The sequence below is a fragment of the Astatotilapia calliptera genome, chromosome 20 (genome assembly GCF_964374335.1).
Source record: "Astatotilapia calliptera chromosome 20, fAstCal68.1, whole genome shotgun sequence".
NCBI lineage: Eukaryota > Metazoa > Chordata > Actinopteri > Cichliformes > Cichlidae > Astatotilapia > Astatotilapia calliptera.
Window position 1 is genome coordinate 13,770,736 of NC_137441.1, and position 16,533 is coordinate 13,787,268.

The 16,533-nt window shown below is 41.1% G+C and overlaps 2 protein-coding genes across 5 annotated transcripts; one reads left to right on the forward strand and one right to left on the reverse strand.

The window, feature by feature from the left end:
• Positions 1–241: 241 nt before the first annotated feature.
• Positions 242–11,793, forward strand: LOC145423068 (transcriptional regulator QRICH1-like). Of its 2 annotated transcripts, none has more exons than XM_080295177.1 (12): positions 242–475; positions 2,043–2,318; positions 2,398–2,493; positions 2,581–2,721; positions 2,807–3,586; positions 3,679–3,856; positions 3,979–4,133; positions 4,254–4,368; positions 8,639–8,747; positions 8,978–9,126; positions 9,230–9,320; positions 10,591–11,793. In XM_080295177.1, the coding sequence occupies exons 2-12, from the start codon at positions 2,064–2,066 to the stop codon at positions 10,775–10,777; spliced, it is 2,256 nt and encodes a 751-aa protein (XP_080151303.1). In that variant the 5' UTR covers positions 242–475; positions 2,043–2,063; the 3' UTR covers positions 10,778–11,793. The 2 variants fall into 2 exon arrangements, with proteins under 2 accessions (XP_080151303.1, XP_080151304.1); XM_080295178.1 differs by having other exon boundaries at positions 2,807–3,574.
• Positions 11,794–11,927: 134 nt separating this feature from the next.
• LOC145423070 (receptor-type tyrosine-protein phosphatase V-like) lies at positions 11,928–16,045 on the reverse strand. 3 transcript variants are annotated; one of them, XM_080295181.1, is made up of 11 exons: positions 15,880–16,045; positions 15,393–15,472; positions 14,973–15,072; positions 14,799–14,889; positions 14,632–14,708; positions 14,409–14,543; positions 13,593–13,715; positions 13,308–13,468; positions 13,082–13,217; positions 12,619–12,680; positions 11,928–12,541 (listed from the first exon to the last, which is right to left on the reverse strand). In XM_080295181.1, exons 2-11 carry the CDS (start codon positions 15,395–15,397, stop codon positions 12,310–12,312), a joined length of 1,122 nt encoding a protein of 373 aa, XP_080151307.1. In that variant the 5' UTR covers positions 15,398–15,472; positions 15,880–16,045; the 3' UTR covers positions 11,928–12,309. The 3 variants fall into 3 exon arrangements, with proteins under 3 accessions (XP_080151307.1, XP_080151306.1, XP_080151308.1); XM_080295180.1 differs by having other exon boundaries at positions 11,928–12,544; XM_080295182.1 differs by lacking the exon at positions 14,973–15,072 and having other exon boundaries at positions 11,928–12,544; positions 14,801–14,889; positions 15,880–16,019.
• Between the last annotated feature and the right edge of the window lie 488 nt (positions 16,046–16,533).

Genomic DNA, 16,533 nt, shown 5'->3' on the forward strand with positions numbered 1-16,533 from the left:
GAGCCCTCTGAATACCACCCAGGTATTCAGCACATCTCCGTGGGACCACCTTAAAAGATTGAGAAGCCAGTGAACCACTAGGAGCGTCTGTCTGGTATAACTGTGTTTTAAGGTGGACTGACATCTACTTGATCTTGCCAGCTACCTCCACTGTGTGTGTCGCCTTTAACAGACAACCCTAGAAGTGTCAGTTACCGCGATATCTTGAAGAGGAGATCCCGCGATAGCACGACCGAGTTGCAACTCGTTTGCTTATTGGTCTGAGGGTACTGTTGTAAGATGGCGCCCAACGAAATATGAGTGGTCTACAGAAAGAAAAACTGCAGCTAACCATCTAACGAAAATCGAGGGGAAATAAAGAATAACCCAGCCACAGAAAACACCGAAATCACTTCGATTTCCTGCTTGTTGTAAGAGGAGTGGCGTTTCGAGGGCAGAGAAGCGGCTCAGACCTCGGCCCGGTTGAGGAAGAGAGGTAGCTAACGCGCCCGCTAACGTTAGCCTGCTGGCTTTAGAGAAAACAGAAAAAATGTAGTCGGTGTAACGTTACCGATACAAGAGAGCTAGCCGAGCTGCCGCTGCTTCCTGTTTAGATGTCGCCTGCGTGGATGCCGACGTGTGCCTGTTTGTGTGCACGGTGGCGTTTATACGCGTTTCCAAACACAGCTGTGACTGCATCTGATTTGCAAACAACACGCGGCTAGTTAGCAGTGCACCTGGCTAACCTAGCGCCTTGTGTAATCAGCTGTTAGATTGGCTGCTTTCAAAATATCGACCCATACGTTTAATAATAACACAGTTACTGTTTAAAACTTGCATCTTTTCCTTATGCAGCGCTTTCCATCGGTGGCTTGAATACTGCATCAGATTTGGAAAGTGACCGCGCTTTTGTCCCAGCTCGTTTTCAGTCAGTCAGAATTAACCCTTTCCTATTACTATCGCTGTGCGCTGCAGCTGGACAGTGAGCTGTAGGTCAGTTTGTAAACACTAGTGAAACCGATGCCAGCGCAGCGATTATCATCTTCTGTATTTAATGCATTTGAGAAATGAATGGAGAAGTGTATTGTACCGATTTTAAGAATAAGGGTGATGTGCAAAGCTGTAAAATATAAAAGGGATAAACATGATAGGCCGTACTTTGAAGATACGGGAAAGAGTTGTTGAAGCTCTGTTAAAGAGAGGGACCATCGGCGAGCAGCTCTATGACTTCATCCCACGAAAGAGCACTATAGGGTGTTTACCTTGAAGGAGTTGATCACGACGTAATAGAGACGGTTTGCACTGGTGATGGACAGGCTGACAGATGAGGTCAGGCAAGAGTCTCCGTGCACTGTGATGGCAGACGACATTTGTAGTGAGAGCAGGAAACCGGTGGAGGTATGATCTGGAGAGAAGAGGAATGAAAGGCAGTTCAAGGAAGATGGACTACATATGTGTGAATGAGGGGGAGACAGATGAAAAGATGAAGCTGCAAGGAGGAGATGCAGTAAAGGTGGATAGGTTTATATACCTGTGGTGTACCATCCAAAGCAAGGGACAATGCACCATTGAAATGAAGAAGAGAGCACAGGATTTATGATAGAAGGAAGAGTAAAAGACAAGAATTACAAGATGGCTGTGACATCTGCTATGATGGATGGTTTGGAGACACTGGCACTGAAGGACGGGATCAGAAATGAGTGATTCAAGAGGCAAAGTTGGAGAGGTGGTTTGGACATGTGCAGAGGAATAGTTGGTAGACAGGATAAAGGATATTCAGTATGGAGCTGCCAGATGGGAGGAAAAGGGGAGGACCATAGACAAGATTCATGGCTAAAGTGAGGGAGAACATGCAGGGCATTGGTGTGGTGGAGGGGGATGCAAGGACTATGGTTAGATGGAGGAAGATACTCTGCTTTGGCCACCCCAAGAGGGAGCGGCTGAAAAAAAGGATGATCTTTAGTACATCTGTGTTGTCAAGCGTTACTGAAATTTCTGTTCATGTTACTGTTAATGGGCTTTGATTTAAAACTGTGCTAAATTAAATTAACTTTCCTTCACAGGAGAGAAAACTGTCAGCAGCGATGAATAACTCACTGGACGGTACAGGCTCCTATGAGGAGCTAGTTAGGCAGAAAGCTCGTAGCATTCCTCAGCATCGCATGAAGGAGTTCCTGGAGTCCCTGGCCAGCAAAGGTCCAGACGCCCTGCAAGAGTTCAGCCAACAAAGCGGAGACACTACAACCACTACCACTACTATGGTGTACCAGCAAGAGACTAACTGCATCTACACAGACAGCACAGAGGTGGCAGGGTCATTGCTTGAGCTGGCATGTCCGGTAAATAACTACTCTAAATGATTAAAACCCAGTCTTTAAAAAGATTAAAAAATGAAGATTGGACTGCTTTCTGATGCAGGTGCAGGTGCAGGTCCAGCCACAGCAGCAACAGATACAGGAGAACACGTCTCAGCAGCAGCCTGTGCAACAGAATACAGAGCAGCAGATAGTACAGGTCTGTACTTCTATTAGGTCTTTGTGCTGTGTATATCATTAAACTTGTTAATAATTAATTTCCCGAACTGCTGGCTTTTATTTTCAGGTGCAGATCCAGGGTCAGCAGCAAGGTCAGATGCTGGGCCAGGTTCTTCAAGTGCCCTCTGGCTCCCATCAACAGCTACAAGGTGTGACTACTGCACAGCTGATTCAGTCTGGGGAGCTTACAGAAGAGCAGCACCAACAAGTAAGTACAAAACAAATTCTCAGGATTGCAAATATTTAGTCAGTCACTTTGAATTTAATATTTTTCATCTTTACACTGGTATTAGCTGCAAGCGCAGTTGGTGGCAGCTGTTGCAGGGGGACAGCAGATCCAAATTCAGACAGTGGGGGCCCTCTCTCCCACCCAGCATCAAGACAGTGCAGAGAGGAGAGTAATGGGAACTACAGTTGCCACATCTCAGGGGGCAGGTGTCCTCCAGCCAGCTAAGAAGCGTAAAGTGGACATGCCCATCACTGTTTCCTATGCCCTACCTGCCCAGCAGGTAGCCACAGTCCTGGCTATCCCTCAGGCACAAGGTCAGCAGCAAAGTTATGTATCTCTGCGGCCAGACCTCCTAACTGTGGACAGCTCCCACCTTTACAGTGCCACAGGTACTATTACCAGTCCCACAGGGGAGACCTGGACCATCCCTGTGTATTCTGCACCCACTGCATCTGGAGGCCGTGAGCAGGTAACGCATATTGCCATCCCACAGGAGGCTTATGGAACAGTGCAAGTTGCGGGAACAAACACTACAACAATGCCAACACAAGTTACTATTGAAAATGACAAGCTGAAAATCCCTGCCAGCCAAAGCCAGACAGCACAGGCTGTTTCCAGCATAACAAGCTCTGGAGCCATGGGAAGCCAGGAAGAAGTGGTGCACACGCTGGCCGCAAACACACTGTTCCCTGCTCAGTTGATGAATGGAAACATCCACATCCCCGTGGCAGTACAGGGCTACTCAAATGCTACACAGTCCCTTATTTGGGACCCACAGCAGCAGGTGCTGCATACACAGGGGTTGACAGGACAGGACGCACAGCAGCTACAGGTAATAACACAGGTATTCAGCTATGTTTATTTTCACTTTGAAATGTAGATATGGTAGTCCTCAGTGATTGAGATAACATTGTTTATGTGCTTATGCCTATGCAGGGTCAGACAGTTGTAGCAGAGGTAGATGGTCAAGGCCAGCAGCAGGTGCAGGTGCAGGAACTGCTGCTGCCTGCTACTTTGAAGCCAGAGGAGGGGCTGGAGGTGTGGCGGCTTTGGGCTCAGCGTAAAAATGCAGAATTGGACAAATCAGACAAAAATAAACTTGCGCCAATTGGCAGTAAGTGTGCATACCCAATGATTATACATGAGTTAAAATGTTTAGATAAGGCATGTGTTGCCATTTCCTTTTCTTTCTTTTTTTTTTATTCCCAGTCACTTTTTTTGTTTTGTGTATTTTAGGACGGCAGGCCCTGCGTTTTCAGGAGGATTTGGTGTCATGTGCAGTTGCTGAGCTCTGTATGGGTCTCTCTTTGATGACAACAGAGGCCCGGGGACTGGAAGGGGAGACTTATGAGGCTGATGTTCTTTACTATGTTTTTCTGTGCATACAAAAAGTAAGTTCACTGTGCAGGCTTGCCCCTTATCTTCATATCTTCACCCGTTAAATATTTGTTGATCTTTATCTGGTGTGTTAATACAATTGACTCCTCCTTTTTTCTTTTTTCTTCTTACAGTACATGTTTGATAATGGTCGTGTGGATGACATTTTCTCAGATCAGTACTACACCCGCTTTGCTCAGAGTCTACACCAGATCCTGGAGCCTTGGAGGCCATCTGTCCATCCACTAGGTGAGAGCAGCACGTGTTTACCAAAGCTCAGCTGTTTTCACACATGAACTCAGGATGGTGTCAGAGAATCAGCCTGGGATAATATACAAAGTTGCTATATCTCACGGGTAGCACAGCAGAAGATAATCTGCTTCAGATACATTCTCACTATTGGAATCCTTTGTTTGGATTAGGTGAAAGAGCGTGCATGAGTCAGTGCACAGTGCCTCCTTGGCTTGGTGTAAATTTTCCAGACAATTACTTGTGCTTTTCTCACATGGGTGCAATTGGACGTTACACAGATTTTGCACTAATGAGGTGGTGGTGTAAAGACAGCTTAATGTCTCATCTGACATTTGCATTTTTTCTGTTTGGTAATGTCTAGAAAAGCTCAGTGTAGTGCAAACGGTTCTAGTGTGTCTGTATTTACTTAGGCTCAGGGACCTGCCAGGCTTGCAGCACACTGGCAGAAACCCTGAACTAGAGCTTGACTAATACAGGATCTTTTAAGACCGATACCCCTATTTGGTGATTTAATAATCTGTCAGCCAATTTTTTTTTTTTCACAAATCATAAACATATTTCCCAAATATTTGTTATGTGCAGTTACTTATGAGTCTTTACTAAGATAAGATCACAGTGCAGTTTAAAAATAAGCTTAACTTCGTCACGGGACTAGTCGTTTAGGCTCTGATCAATACATTAAGATCAGCTGGTTGTTGTTTGCAGTGTTCCAAGTATATTTTTCTAACAGGGCAAATGGCAGAGTGCCCTCTGGTGGATAAGCTATGCAACATAATAAACACACAGCATTTTCTTCATATCTCTTCTTTACATTTTTCATTTTTATTTATTGGTTGTTATAAATGCTGATAGTGATATATTAAAACCTAGCAAAAATCAACAGATATATCATACAGGCTCTGACGTGAACTGCATATTAATTTAACTGCTGCTGTGGTCATGTTAAGAGCAGAATGTAATATACCTAGGGCTGCTCAATTAATCGAATTTTAATCACGATTACGATCTGGGCTTTCAACGATCATTAAAAATGACTGAGCCGATTATTAGCCCCTCCCTAATTTATCCGCGACACCTTAAAGGCCGGTCCGTGAAAATATTGTCGGGCATAAACCGGTCCGTGGCGCAAAAAAGGTTGGAGACCGCTGATTAAGAGGACCCGAGGGAAGCTCGGAAAGCTAAGCAGAAGTTATTTGGAGAGTGACTGCTGTTGGTTGAAAAGAGAGTTTAAAAAAAAAAAACTTCAGTGGTGTTGCACACTATTTTATATTATTTTTTTAAAGTCATTGTTAACCCTTTAAAGCCGGTCAGAGCAGCACGCTCCGTTTTGTGTAACTATTTTTAAATCCCTGTAGAACCTGAACCGTGTAAGCTAGCGCAATAATTTGTTTTGCATATGAAACCGGAGGAGTTGTACTTACATCTTATGCCATCAGCTTGTCCTCGGTCACGGTTTCGTTCCACATAAAGCTTTGCAAAAATTGCATAAAAAGCGCTTGCAGGAACAAAAACATAATATTCCAGAAACACGCTTTGCCGTTCCTATCAGCTGTTTGTAACACTTCCCACAGTGAAATGATGCACATGCTGTTTTCTTTGCAAATCTGCATCATAGGATTGTTTTTTGTTTTTCCTGCAGTATATAAAAATTGCTGTATCTCCAAAATAAAACTATGAAGACACTCAAAATAAATTTCCTGTGGTGGGAAACTATTTTTTGCAACTTTATTGTATTTAAAGTTTTGAGGGATAAGCCTCTTAAATTTCTCCAAGTAGAAATATATGTAAACAAAACAAAAGCGATTTTCAAATTTTTTTGTAGTTTATTGCACTTTTTTGCAATTTATGTAATTACTATGGACTTAATGCATACATATTATTAAAATATGGGCTATAACAGTTGTATTGATGTATAGCAACTTGAAATGCTCCCACAAATGGCACTACAGCATGTAAAAAAAAAAATATAAGCTCTGGTGGACTTGGTTCTATAGTAGGTCTTAAAGGGTTAAATAAATATCGTCAAATAATCGTGATCTCAATTTCAGTGAAAATAATCGTGATTATCATTTTTGCCATAATCGAGCAGCCCTAAATATACCTAACAAGATGTTCTACATACAGATGCTTGTTATTTTAAAAGTCTGATCTCTGTTCTGTTTATTGTTACAACATTCTAATCCATAGTTTTCATGTGATGTCAGAGCAGGTACTTGTCCACCTGGCAGGCAAAATGGTCCTGTGCGGTCCCTTGACCTCTTCTGTGGGACTTTGGGCTATCGGATGCATTAAGCAACATTTGTTTATAGCTGCCAGAATGGTGTAGAGTATGGCACCGACAGGTCAAATTGCACCAATCCCTGCTTCTCCACAGCAACCCAGACTGTCAGTGGTGGCTCATGTAAACTGTAGCAATGATCTACCTGACGTTGGAAAAACACTCAGTCAGCTTTACTGTTATGACACGACATTAATGTGACAAATGAATCCTAGTGTAACTTTTCTCAACTCAACAAAATGTAAGATTTATGTGTTGTAGTTTTTTTTTTGGGGGGGGGGGTTGAGCTAGCTATGTAGCGCTTACCTTTGCGTTAATTCTGAAAAATTTCTTGTTCTTCACCTCTCACATGACAGAATTATTTACCCATCCAGATCAAAATACATGTAGATGTACACACCTTGAAAGCTTTTATCCCGGTGATAGATTCTTTACACGTAGATGTCAACAAACTGCATCTGTGTGAGAGATGTCGCCACTTTTATGGACTTGAATAAAGCTGCCAGAACAGAATATTTATTCCATAAAATTTACATAAGTAGTCTTGGCTTGAGATTCAAGAGAGTCAATAAACCTCTTGCCCCGCAGTACTGCCAACTGTCCACTATTGGCCGTTACAATGGAGCCATGCTTGCCCACCAGAGTAGTGAATTGGTCATTCAATTGAAAACGATGTTTAGAATAAAATGAAGTGATGCTATTTTAAATCCAAGTCAGCTTCACTGGACCATCATATTGTTATGCATTATGGTGTTATACATTACAATTTTTAAATGTATAAGAGAAAGGTGACATGGTGACCTCAAGTCAGCGGTCCCCAACCCCCGGGCCTCGGAGTCGTTTGGTAAAAGGCCGCGAGAGTTGAGGCTCAGGTGTGAAATGTATGGTTTTCAGGGTTTTTATCGGTTTTCAGCGTTATTTTGTTATCGTTTTGATTGTTAACTCAGTTTTCCTGGAACTTTTCACGTGTGTTATGACTAAATCTTCTTTTTTTCGGTACCGGTACTAGTTTTATTTTGTTGTATTTATCCGCGACACATTAAAGGCCGGTCCGTGAAAATATTGTCGGACATAAACCGGTCCGTGGCGCAAAAAAGGTTGGAGACCGCTGCCTTAAGTCACATAGTAAGATGATAGGTATGTGGATTGTATAGAATTTTTTTGCTACATCAATTTCAAGTATTTATAGCTTCTTTTCTGGAAAATTCATATTTGAAGCTTTGTTGTGTGTCATGGCTTCAACTTCATGTTTTGTCAGAATCAGTTTTATTGATCAAATGTTTGTCTGCTGAAAGATCTCGATTCAGTTCCTTTTGAACTCTTAATTGAAGGTAGATTTAAATTCTGATCAGATGTCAGTGTAATTTGTAACTTCACTGATTGGCAAAGCATGTAAATGTAAGGTGGCAATTCAGTTTATTTTTTAAGTTCCAGACCTCCAACTTTGGAGCAGTTAGCGTTAATAAATACTATGTTTAGGTTTCTTTCTAACTGTTGATCTGGGGTTTGTTTCTTAGATCTATAAACTTTCTAATTGCAGTTACCATAAAGTTTTGTTCGTGGTGGTTATAAGGCGATGAAGCACCTTTTTTGTTTTAAAAATTTTTTTTTTTAAAAAAGACCACACAGGTCCTCTAATGCAGCGGTCCCCAACCCCCGGGCCTCGGACCGGTACCGGTCCGTGAGTCGTTTGGTACGGGCCGCGAGAGTTGAGGCTCAGGTGTGAAATGTATGGTTTTCAGGATTTTATCGGTTTTCAGCGTTATTTTGTCATCGTTTCTATCGTTAACTCTGTTTTCCTGGGTCTTTTCACGTGTGTTATGAATAAATCTTCTTTTTTTCGATACCGGTACTAGTTTTATTTTGTTGTATTTATCCGCGACACCTTAAAGGCCAGTCCGTGAAAATATTGTCGGGCATAAACCGGTCCGTGGCGCAAAAAAGGTTGGGGACCGCTGCTCTAATGTGTTCTTTGCCCTCTCCTGACAGGTTATGTTATTCCCAGTCATGTGACAGAGGAGATGTTGTGGGAATGTAAACAACTAGGAGCTCATTCTCCCTCGACACTGCTAACAACTTTAATGTTCTTCAATACCAAGTGAGTACCAAGTTAGGTGCTCTGAAGTGTTATGCTTACTGGAGTAACTTTATGTGGTTGTCTCATGCTTAAGTGGGCATGATAAACCCCTGTAAATAAGAGATACTCTTCATCTACAGCACAAATAACTCTTAACCCACAGAGCTACAAAATACTAAACGAGATTCTGCACCCTCCTGTACTGGCTTCATGGTTGCTTGCAATTCCTTTTTTTTTTTCTGTTTCTACAGGTATTTCCACCTGAAAACAGTGGATCAGCATCTAAAAGTCGCCTTTTCAAAGGTGCTCAGGCACACCCGGAAGAGTCCCAACAATCCTAAAGATAAGAGCACCAGCATTAGATACCTAAAGTCGACAGAAAGGTTCATAGGGCAGAAAGGTAAGAGCATGCTGGGATTGCATTTGTGCTGCATTTCACAGGAAACCTTGATTCTAAGGACAAACTAATGGAGACTGTATGAACACTTTTTTTTTTTTTTCAGTGACAGATGATATGTACTCAGAGCAGCTTGAGGACCCTGAGAACCCACTGCGGTGCCCCATCAAACTCTATGATTTCTACCTCTTCAAATGGTAAATGCAAAACACTATGAAGGACACTGAAGGGAATCGGTGAATGAGATATTAAGAAGTGTAAAATGTTACCTCAAAGAGATAATCTATGCAACCAGTAAAAAGTAAATACATTTTAAACAATGTGGTGCTTTTCATGCTTTTTCACTCTGGCCGTGGTTAGTGGTTGCCTCCTTTAAATAAAACTGCATTTCTGTTAATCATATGGGAAGCGGAGTATATAGAGCAGTTTGTGCTGAGGTTCTTAAAGGTGTGAGAACACTGTTGCTAGGCAACTGACAAAATATATATATGCTATATAACTTTTCTCTTGCTCTTCTCTCCAAAAGGTGACTAATTTTTTGTTTCCTACTTTTGAGCATTACCAGTGATAAAAGCTACAAATGTTTGGCTTTCGTTGGCATTACATTGCAGTGGCACTCCATTGTTAACAAATGTTATGTTATTAATATCACATTAATATGTGATTTTGGTACCTTTTTTATTTCAGGAAATGGTGAAAATTCTTGGATTCAAGGGGCTGTATGGATATTGTCTTTTTTGTATTTATGGACTTTCAAAATTTGCAGTTGTATGATCCCAAACTGTGCTCTGTAATCAGTATGTGTACCGTAATTCACAAGATTAATGCCTGGATTTCAAACTGACCCCACACCGAGCATAAACTCCAGGGGATTTTTTTTTTTTTTAATGTACATTTGCCAGAGGTGACTGGGGATGACTGTTGTGCTAGACTCCTTAACTACTCTGGGCTTTTAATCATTATTAGTCCATGCAGTACAGCCAACCAATGACAACAAAACTTATTTTTCTTTCTGTACTTCACATATTCATGAGAATTGTGATCAGATCATGAGCCAGATGAGCTACTGACGTTCTGGTTCCTCTTAAGGTTTACCAGAGAAGCGAGAGTACACCTGTGCCTCTCCACTGTTCTGATTGTGACACAGTGTGTTACACTTGGTTAATTTAGCTTATTTAATTTATTTGACATATTACTAAATTTAAGATTGTGGACATTGTTGTGTACTGTTTTGAGCATATAAGGTACTCTGGACAAGTTTAATCTTACCTGCTGTCCTGTTAAAAGGTAAAAATCTGTTGTGAAAGCAATCCTCACCACTAAACCTTTTGCCTCTGTTCCCACACAGAAAAGAATTGTATGCAGTTTTTTTTTTTTTTGTAAGGGGGGGAATAAAACGAAACTTTGATTTGTTATATGAAGCGTTTCCTGAAAATGTCCTCACCATGTCCTCTTTGTCTCTTTCAGTCCACAGAGTGCTAAAGGTCGTAATGACACCTTCTACCTGACACCTGAGCCCGTGGTGGCTCCAAATAGCCCCATCTGGTACTCAACTCAGCCAATCCCAAAAGAACAGCTGGAGCAGATGCTCGCCCGCATCCTTGTTGTTCGTGAAATCCAGGAAGCCATTAACATGTCCGAGAACGTGCACTAGTTGGACTGAAGGAGAATGAAAAACGAACTCAGCTCTTCTTTCTTCACCAAGCCTTTGATTGCTCTTTATGAGTAGTTTTGTATACTCTCACACCCTCCTGTGGTCTTTAAGGGTGGCATGTATTGTATATGTTTATTTTCATTATGTGTCAGCATATCTCACACATACGGACTGTAAATACACGTACAACCAATAGATTGTTTGTCTTACTGAGGCAATCATTTTTTTTTTGTTTTGGCCAAAGGATTTAGTATCTAATCTTTTTATTGGACCTGAACTCTAATTTAAGTGTTATTTTTAACTGTTGGTTCTCTTTACCAACAGTCTGGAACAGCTTAATAATAATTTTCTTTCCTGTTTTGTTTTAACCTGTAATATATTTCATATATATATTTTCACTGGGGTTGGCCTGCGCTATGCTGCTTTTCTTAGACATCTCTTTTTTGTTGCTTTAGTTTTCCTCTTTTGCCTTGGTCACTATTAAGTGTCACAGTGAATACCTCAGTGGTATTAAAACTGCATTAAGTAGCCAAACGTAGGCTAAGAGTTCATTTTCAAGTTGTGGGAGTTCTTTGTGTTTTACTCTTGCCTGTCTGGAACTGAGTTTTAATGCACACACTCTGAATTGGGAGGTGACTTACATTGTTTGCTTAAACCGCAGCACCACCTGTCGGACTCGCTCAGCAGCATCAAATAGGAGGACTTTAATCTGCTCCTGTTTTGATTGCAACAATGCGTCACTGCTCTGCTCGCATTTGCTACACGCTGGAGGTGCGGTTTTGGATGCTGACTGCTGCTGGACCTTCTTTTCTTCCTAAAATTCACCTGACGAGGCATCTGTTGTATTATACATGTCTATTACAGGAGAGGTGAAAGACTCTAAAAAAGTGGGTTAGCTGTTAATGTTCTATAATGTACAAAACTCATGCCTCCTTCATGTACTGTAATAGGTTCATCTAAGGAGAATGGCAGTGCCTGGGTGTTTTTTGAAACATGACCTTTTTGTACAGCCACTATACCATGTGTCTGCCTTTCTAGCCAGTCCAGTATGAAGTCTGCACATGCGTCTTTAAGTACCGATAGCCTGCATTGTGTGATTATAAGATGATGCACAATGATTTTTCAGGAAAAACAAAGAGCTGAATAAAAGTCATCTTACAATGGCACTTTATCAGTAGTCACAATAAAAATAAAAACTTTAAAAATGAGATAGAAAGACATGCTGTGCTAACATTAAATATTTTGTCAGTAACTTGTAGTATGTGCCAGTATATACAGGTACCAGCCTCAATATTTTTTTGCCACGATAGGTAGGGTAACAGGTTTGACCTGATTTCTTCTTCCTTGAATTCATTCTCTTCTAATGATGATAGAAGCTGCTCTTTCTTTTATCTGCATGTTGTCAGGCCAGTTTTCTGCCTGCAGGGCCCGACCGCATACAGTATACACGTCCTTCTGTCTGAGCTGATGTATGATGGCAAAATTTTTTATGTAGTCTTTCTTTACATATATACATCTTCCAGCATGCCTGTTCAGTTGAAGTGTGTGGCTGGATTGAGCAGTGAAGAGGAAGGAAGTAATCGCCTCAGTAGGTTGCCCGGGTTTAAAATCTGCTGCATTGTGTTCTGTGGTGGGTCAGCTGCAGGTTTCTGTCGGGGTTGGTGACGGTGGCTCCTCCCCGATCGCGCTCTCCGTGCTGAGGAGCTCTTAGGCCGATCCTGGATGTCGTTGTTGGCATTTAAACTGGCTCTCTGGATCTGTGAGCTCCTATAAACAACAAGTTCCCACTTAGAAGTCGCAATACAATACAGAGATAAATGATACACTTCCACCATGCTCACCATGCTGAGGTTCCTCCACTGAGCCAGTGTAACAGACACTGATGAACAAACACGTACTGCTCCTGAATAGACACAGAACAATGGGAAAATTATGTGGATGCTCATCCTTATATTTGGCATGACTCAAAAGTGCGCAAAATGTGCAGATTAGTAATAAATACAAGTATGTATTTTAATACTTGCAATGCCTCATTACATATCAAGATTAATTTAATATTAATAATCTATGACATTAGATTTCTTATGTTTGATGACCTTGTACAGGTGAGCAGACTTGGGGCGTACAGAAAGTACTTCGTTTAGCTGCAGTTAGGCTGTACTTGTACTTAAGTATTTCCATTTTACTTGTACTTTATATTTTAACCAGACAATCAATTTAATCTGGCGTAGCTTTCATTTTCAGATCAAGATCTAAAAGACAGAACATCTGATCAATTTATAAAATATGAAAAGAAGGACTGACCAGAGTCTGGACCATCCACATTCGATGCAGACGAAGGTCCTGCACAGCAGCCTTGATATCTGGCCGGATACCCCTCGCACACAGTTGTTGCAGCCAGAGCAGTGTTACAAATGTTCCTGTCCGGCCAATACCTGCACTGAAATCACAAAAACAATTCACCATTTGACTGATAATTCATTATAAACGACAAGAACAATACTGACAAAGACATTGTTAGAGGTCACACCTGCAGTGCACCACAGCCGGTCCCATACGAGGAATGGTTTCCAAATGCTGCCGCACATGCTCAGTGAAGACGCAGAGAGTAGATGGGCTCTTAGGGACTCCCCTGTCAGGCCAGGAGGGGTAGTAATAGTGTGTGATTATCCTGTCTGTTGGACAGTCTCTCTGAAACACAAACACCATAAGCGTTTATCTCTTTGATGGATTACAGGTATGGTCAATGCACACAGGAGTACGCTGCGGCAGGTTAAAGAGGGCACAGAGCATAATGCATGCGTCTTTCACTTACATGCCGGAGGTTAATGGTGGTGATAAAATAATCTGGCCCTTGTTTGCGAGTCACTGTTGTGACTTGGATGAGTCCATGATAAACTGTCCCTGGGTCCAGTGGCCAGTACTTGTCACAGAAAACCTGCACACAAAGAATGAATTGATAAGTTTAGAGCAAATGTCCTCTTTATCTATGTAAGTGAATGTGAATCCTCTAGAATAACCAGGTTACCTGCATTAACTGATCAGCTCCAACTATCAGTCTAATTATATTATAGACTGGACGTCATATTATCTGCCGCTAATGCCATTAATCCTGTGGTCCACATACTTTTCCATTTGCTGAATATTTAATGTACTTTTAGCTAAAACAGTGCACAGATTTATATGTAAGTTTGGGTCATTCTTCTTTGCAACATAGGTAAAAGTCTGAGCATATTAAAAAATTATATAGATAAACAATCGATTTAATTTTTAAGTTGTACATGGTTTATTTTCACTTTGTTTTAATTAAATAATTTGGCATACAACACTGAATGTCATAAATAAATAAATTGCCTACATATTAATTTATCTTTTTAGTCTTTATATACCATTTATTTATTTATTCAAGAAATGAATAAATAAATGGTTTGTTTGTTTTTTTGAAGTTCTAATGTAACAATAAAATAAGCTTCACACACACACACACACACACACACACACACACACACACACACACACACACACACACACACACACACACACACAGACACACACACACACACACACACACACACACACACAGACACACACACACACACACACAAACACAAAATGAGTAAGTGTCTCTCACTATGTCTTTGTGTTTCAGAGCTGTCACCATGACAACAATCCTGACGTTTTGCTCCCACACCATCCTCCAGAAGTCAGCTATGGTGTTGGGCAAAGGACCCTGGGTGCAAATGAAGTCTCTTTCTGATCCTCCACCCTGAATGCAGGCACACATTTAACAACAGGTGCAGACAGATGTAGGTAGGAAGAAGTGATTGAAGTTGAGGAAGTAAATGAGATCTTACAGGCACAAAGTTTGCATTGATGTAGTCGGTGTGTGGATAGGAGTTTTGAACAGAGAGCCTGACCCGACAGTGATCATCTACAACCAGATGTGGAAAAACAGACAAAAGTTTGAAATGTTGCTACGCATTCTTGTTATTCTTTGTATTATAAGAGGCATTGCACTTACACGGTAAAATGAATGGGTATCTGTTCTTTTCCCTGTTGACCTCAGAGTCCCCAGCCCTGGTGGGGAGATCTTTTCCAACTTCACTGAGCTCCTGCATGGACCCACAGACATTAACATGCATGAAAGCACAATCATAAATCTGTTTGCATTTCAAGCTTTAGACTTAAGAGTTACCTCAAACTCCCGTTTAAAGCCTCTGTAGCTATTAGCAGCCAATGCCTGGCACTGCAAATTAAACTCCTGCAAAATTTGCGCTCTTGGGAGAGTTTGCACCCTGTAAAAGACAACTTTTTAAAGAAAAACTAAAAATAACTTATCACTGTGTAACTAACAGTTAACCTTTCTCTTTTTTTTGTCATTGTCCTATATTCATGATAGAACAGCTGACCAGCTGTTGTAAACATTAACGTGTGAGGAAAATGCTCCCAGTAAACATACTTTACTTTACACATTCTTTAAAATGTCACAGACAGGAGTAGAATGTAGTGTTTTTCTTTTTTGTCTTGTATTGGATTAGAAAAATGTACAACATCATCAAGTATAGTCTCTCAGCTGATATTCTCATGATCCTATAAGCACTCTTTATATCCTTACCTCATGTCTTTTCAGGAAATCCCGCACTTTAAAAAAAAAAGTTGAGCGTCAATATCACTAAGATGACTCTAGTTTTGATCCTGTAAAAGAAAGAAAAACAAACAAGATAAATTAAGAACAGAATGTTAAAAACTAAAAACTGAAAGCGGTCAACACTGTGTTTACCTTTTGTTTCCCCCTCTCCTCCCACCTCATCCACTAAAACTAATTGTACCTTTGCAAGATAGACAGCTGACACCAGGAAACAGTTTTGGTTTTTCAGAAATTATTAGTTTTGTACAAAAAGCGTCTCTTCCTATTGCCACAAGACAAAAGGCTGTGCTGGCGTGTCGAGCACAGCCCAGCATTCACACTGAACAATTAGTATTACTCACCTGACAAGAAGAAAAACCTGCTCCAACAAGTTGTCAACCCCAAACACCCAACAGCAGAAGCACAAAACACAGTCCCAGAAGCTTTAGTGTCTTGTATTTTTTTTCAGGCTTACCTTTGTAAATGGGCCTCAGATAAATGTTTTAAGTCCGCCACGGTCCGCTGAAGAAAAAGAGTAAAATACTACAGTTCTCCAAGGCATCTTAAAGGTGTCTGCTTTTAATTATGTTCCCTCTGTCCGTCTCTGTCCCTCTTTCTCTTCAGGCAGGAAGAAGTGGGATGGGTGGGGACAGTGGGTGGAGAGAGGAACACTAAATTTCAGAGGAAGGATGTCAGTATACCACAGCGATTCTTTGAATACATCATAAAATTCCTTGTACCTGAGAGACAAAATGTTCTCACTTCTAGTAAACCTCTAAACGTAATCTTCTTAGTACAAATCTACAGGCAGATAGATAGGTAGGTAGTGAGGTAGGTAGGGAGGGAGGGAGGTAAGTAGGTAGGTAGGTAGATAGGGAGTTTCCAGTGCAAGCTTGACATATGACGTGTAAAATTTAGTTGGCTAATTTTTAGAACGTCAGCAATAATCTCAATCAGATTTTCCCTGACACTTACATTTCAGTTTATCACTATTTCTGGGATATCTTGGCTGGCTTATTTCAAGCATTCTACTTGTGTTCTGTAGTTCAAATGCTTGTCCCATTACCCAGTCTGTGCTAAGCTTAAGGTCGTGAACTGCTATGCTGATTTTGAATACTTTGTTCACTCT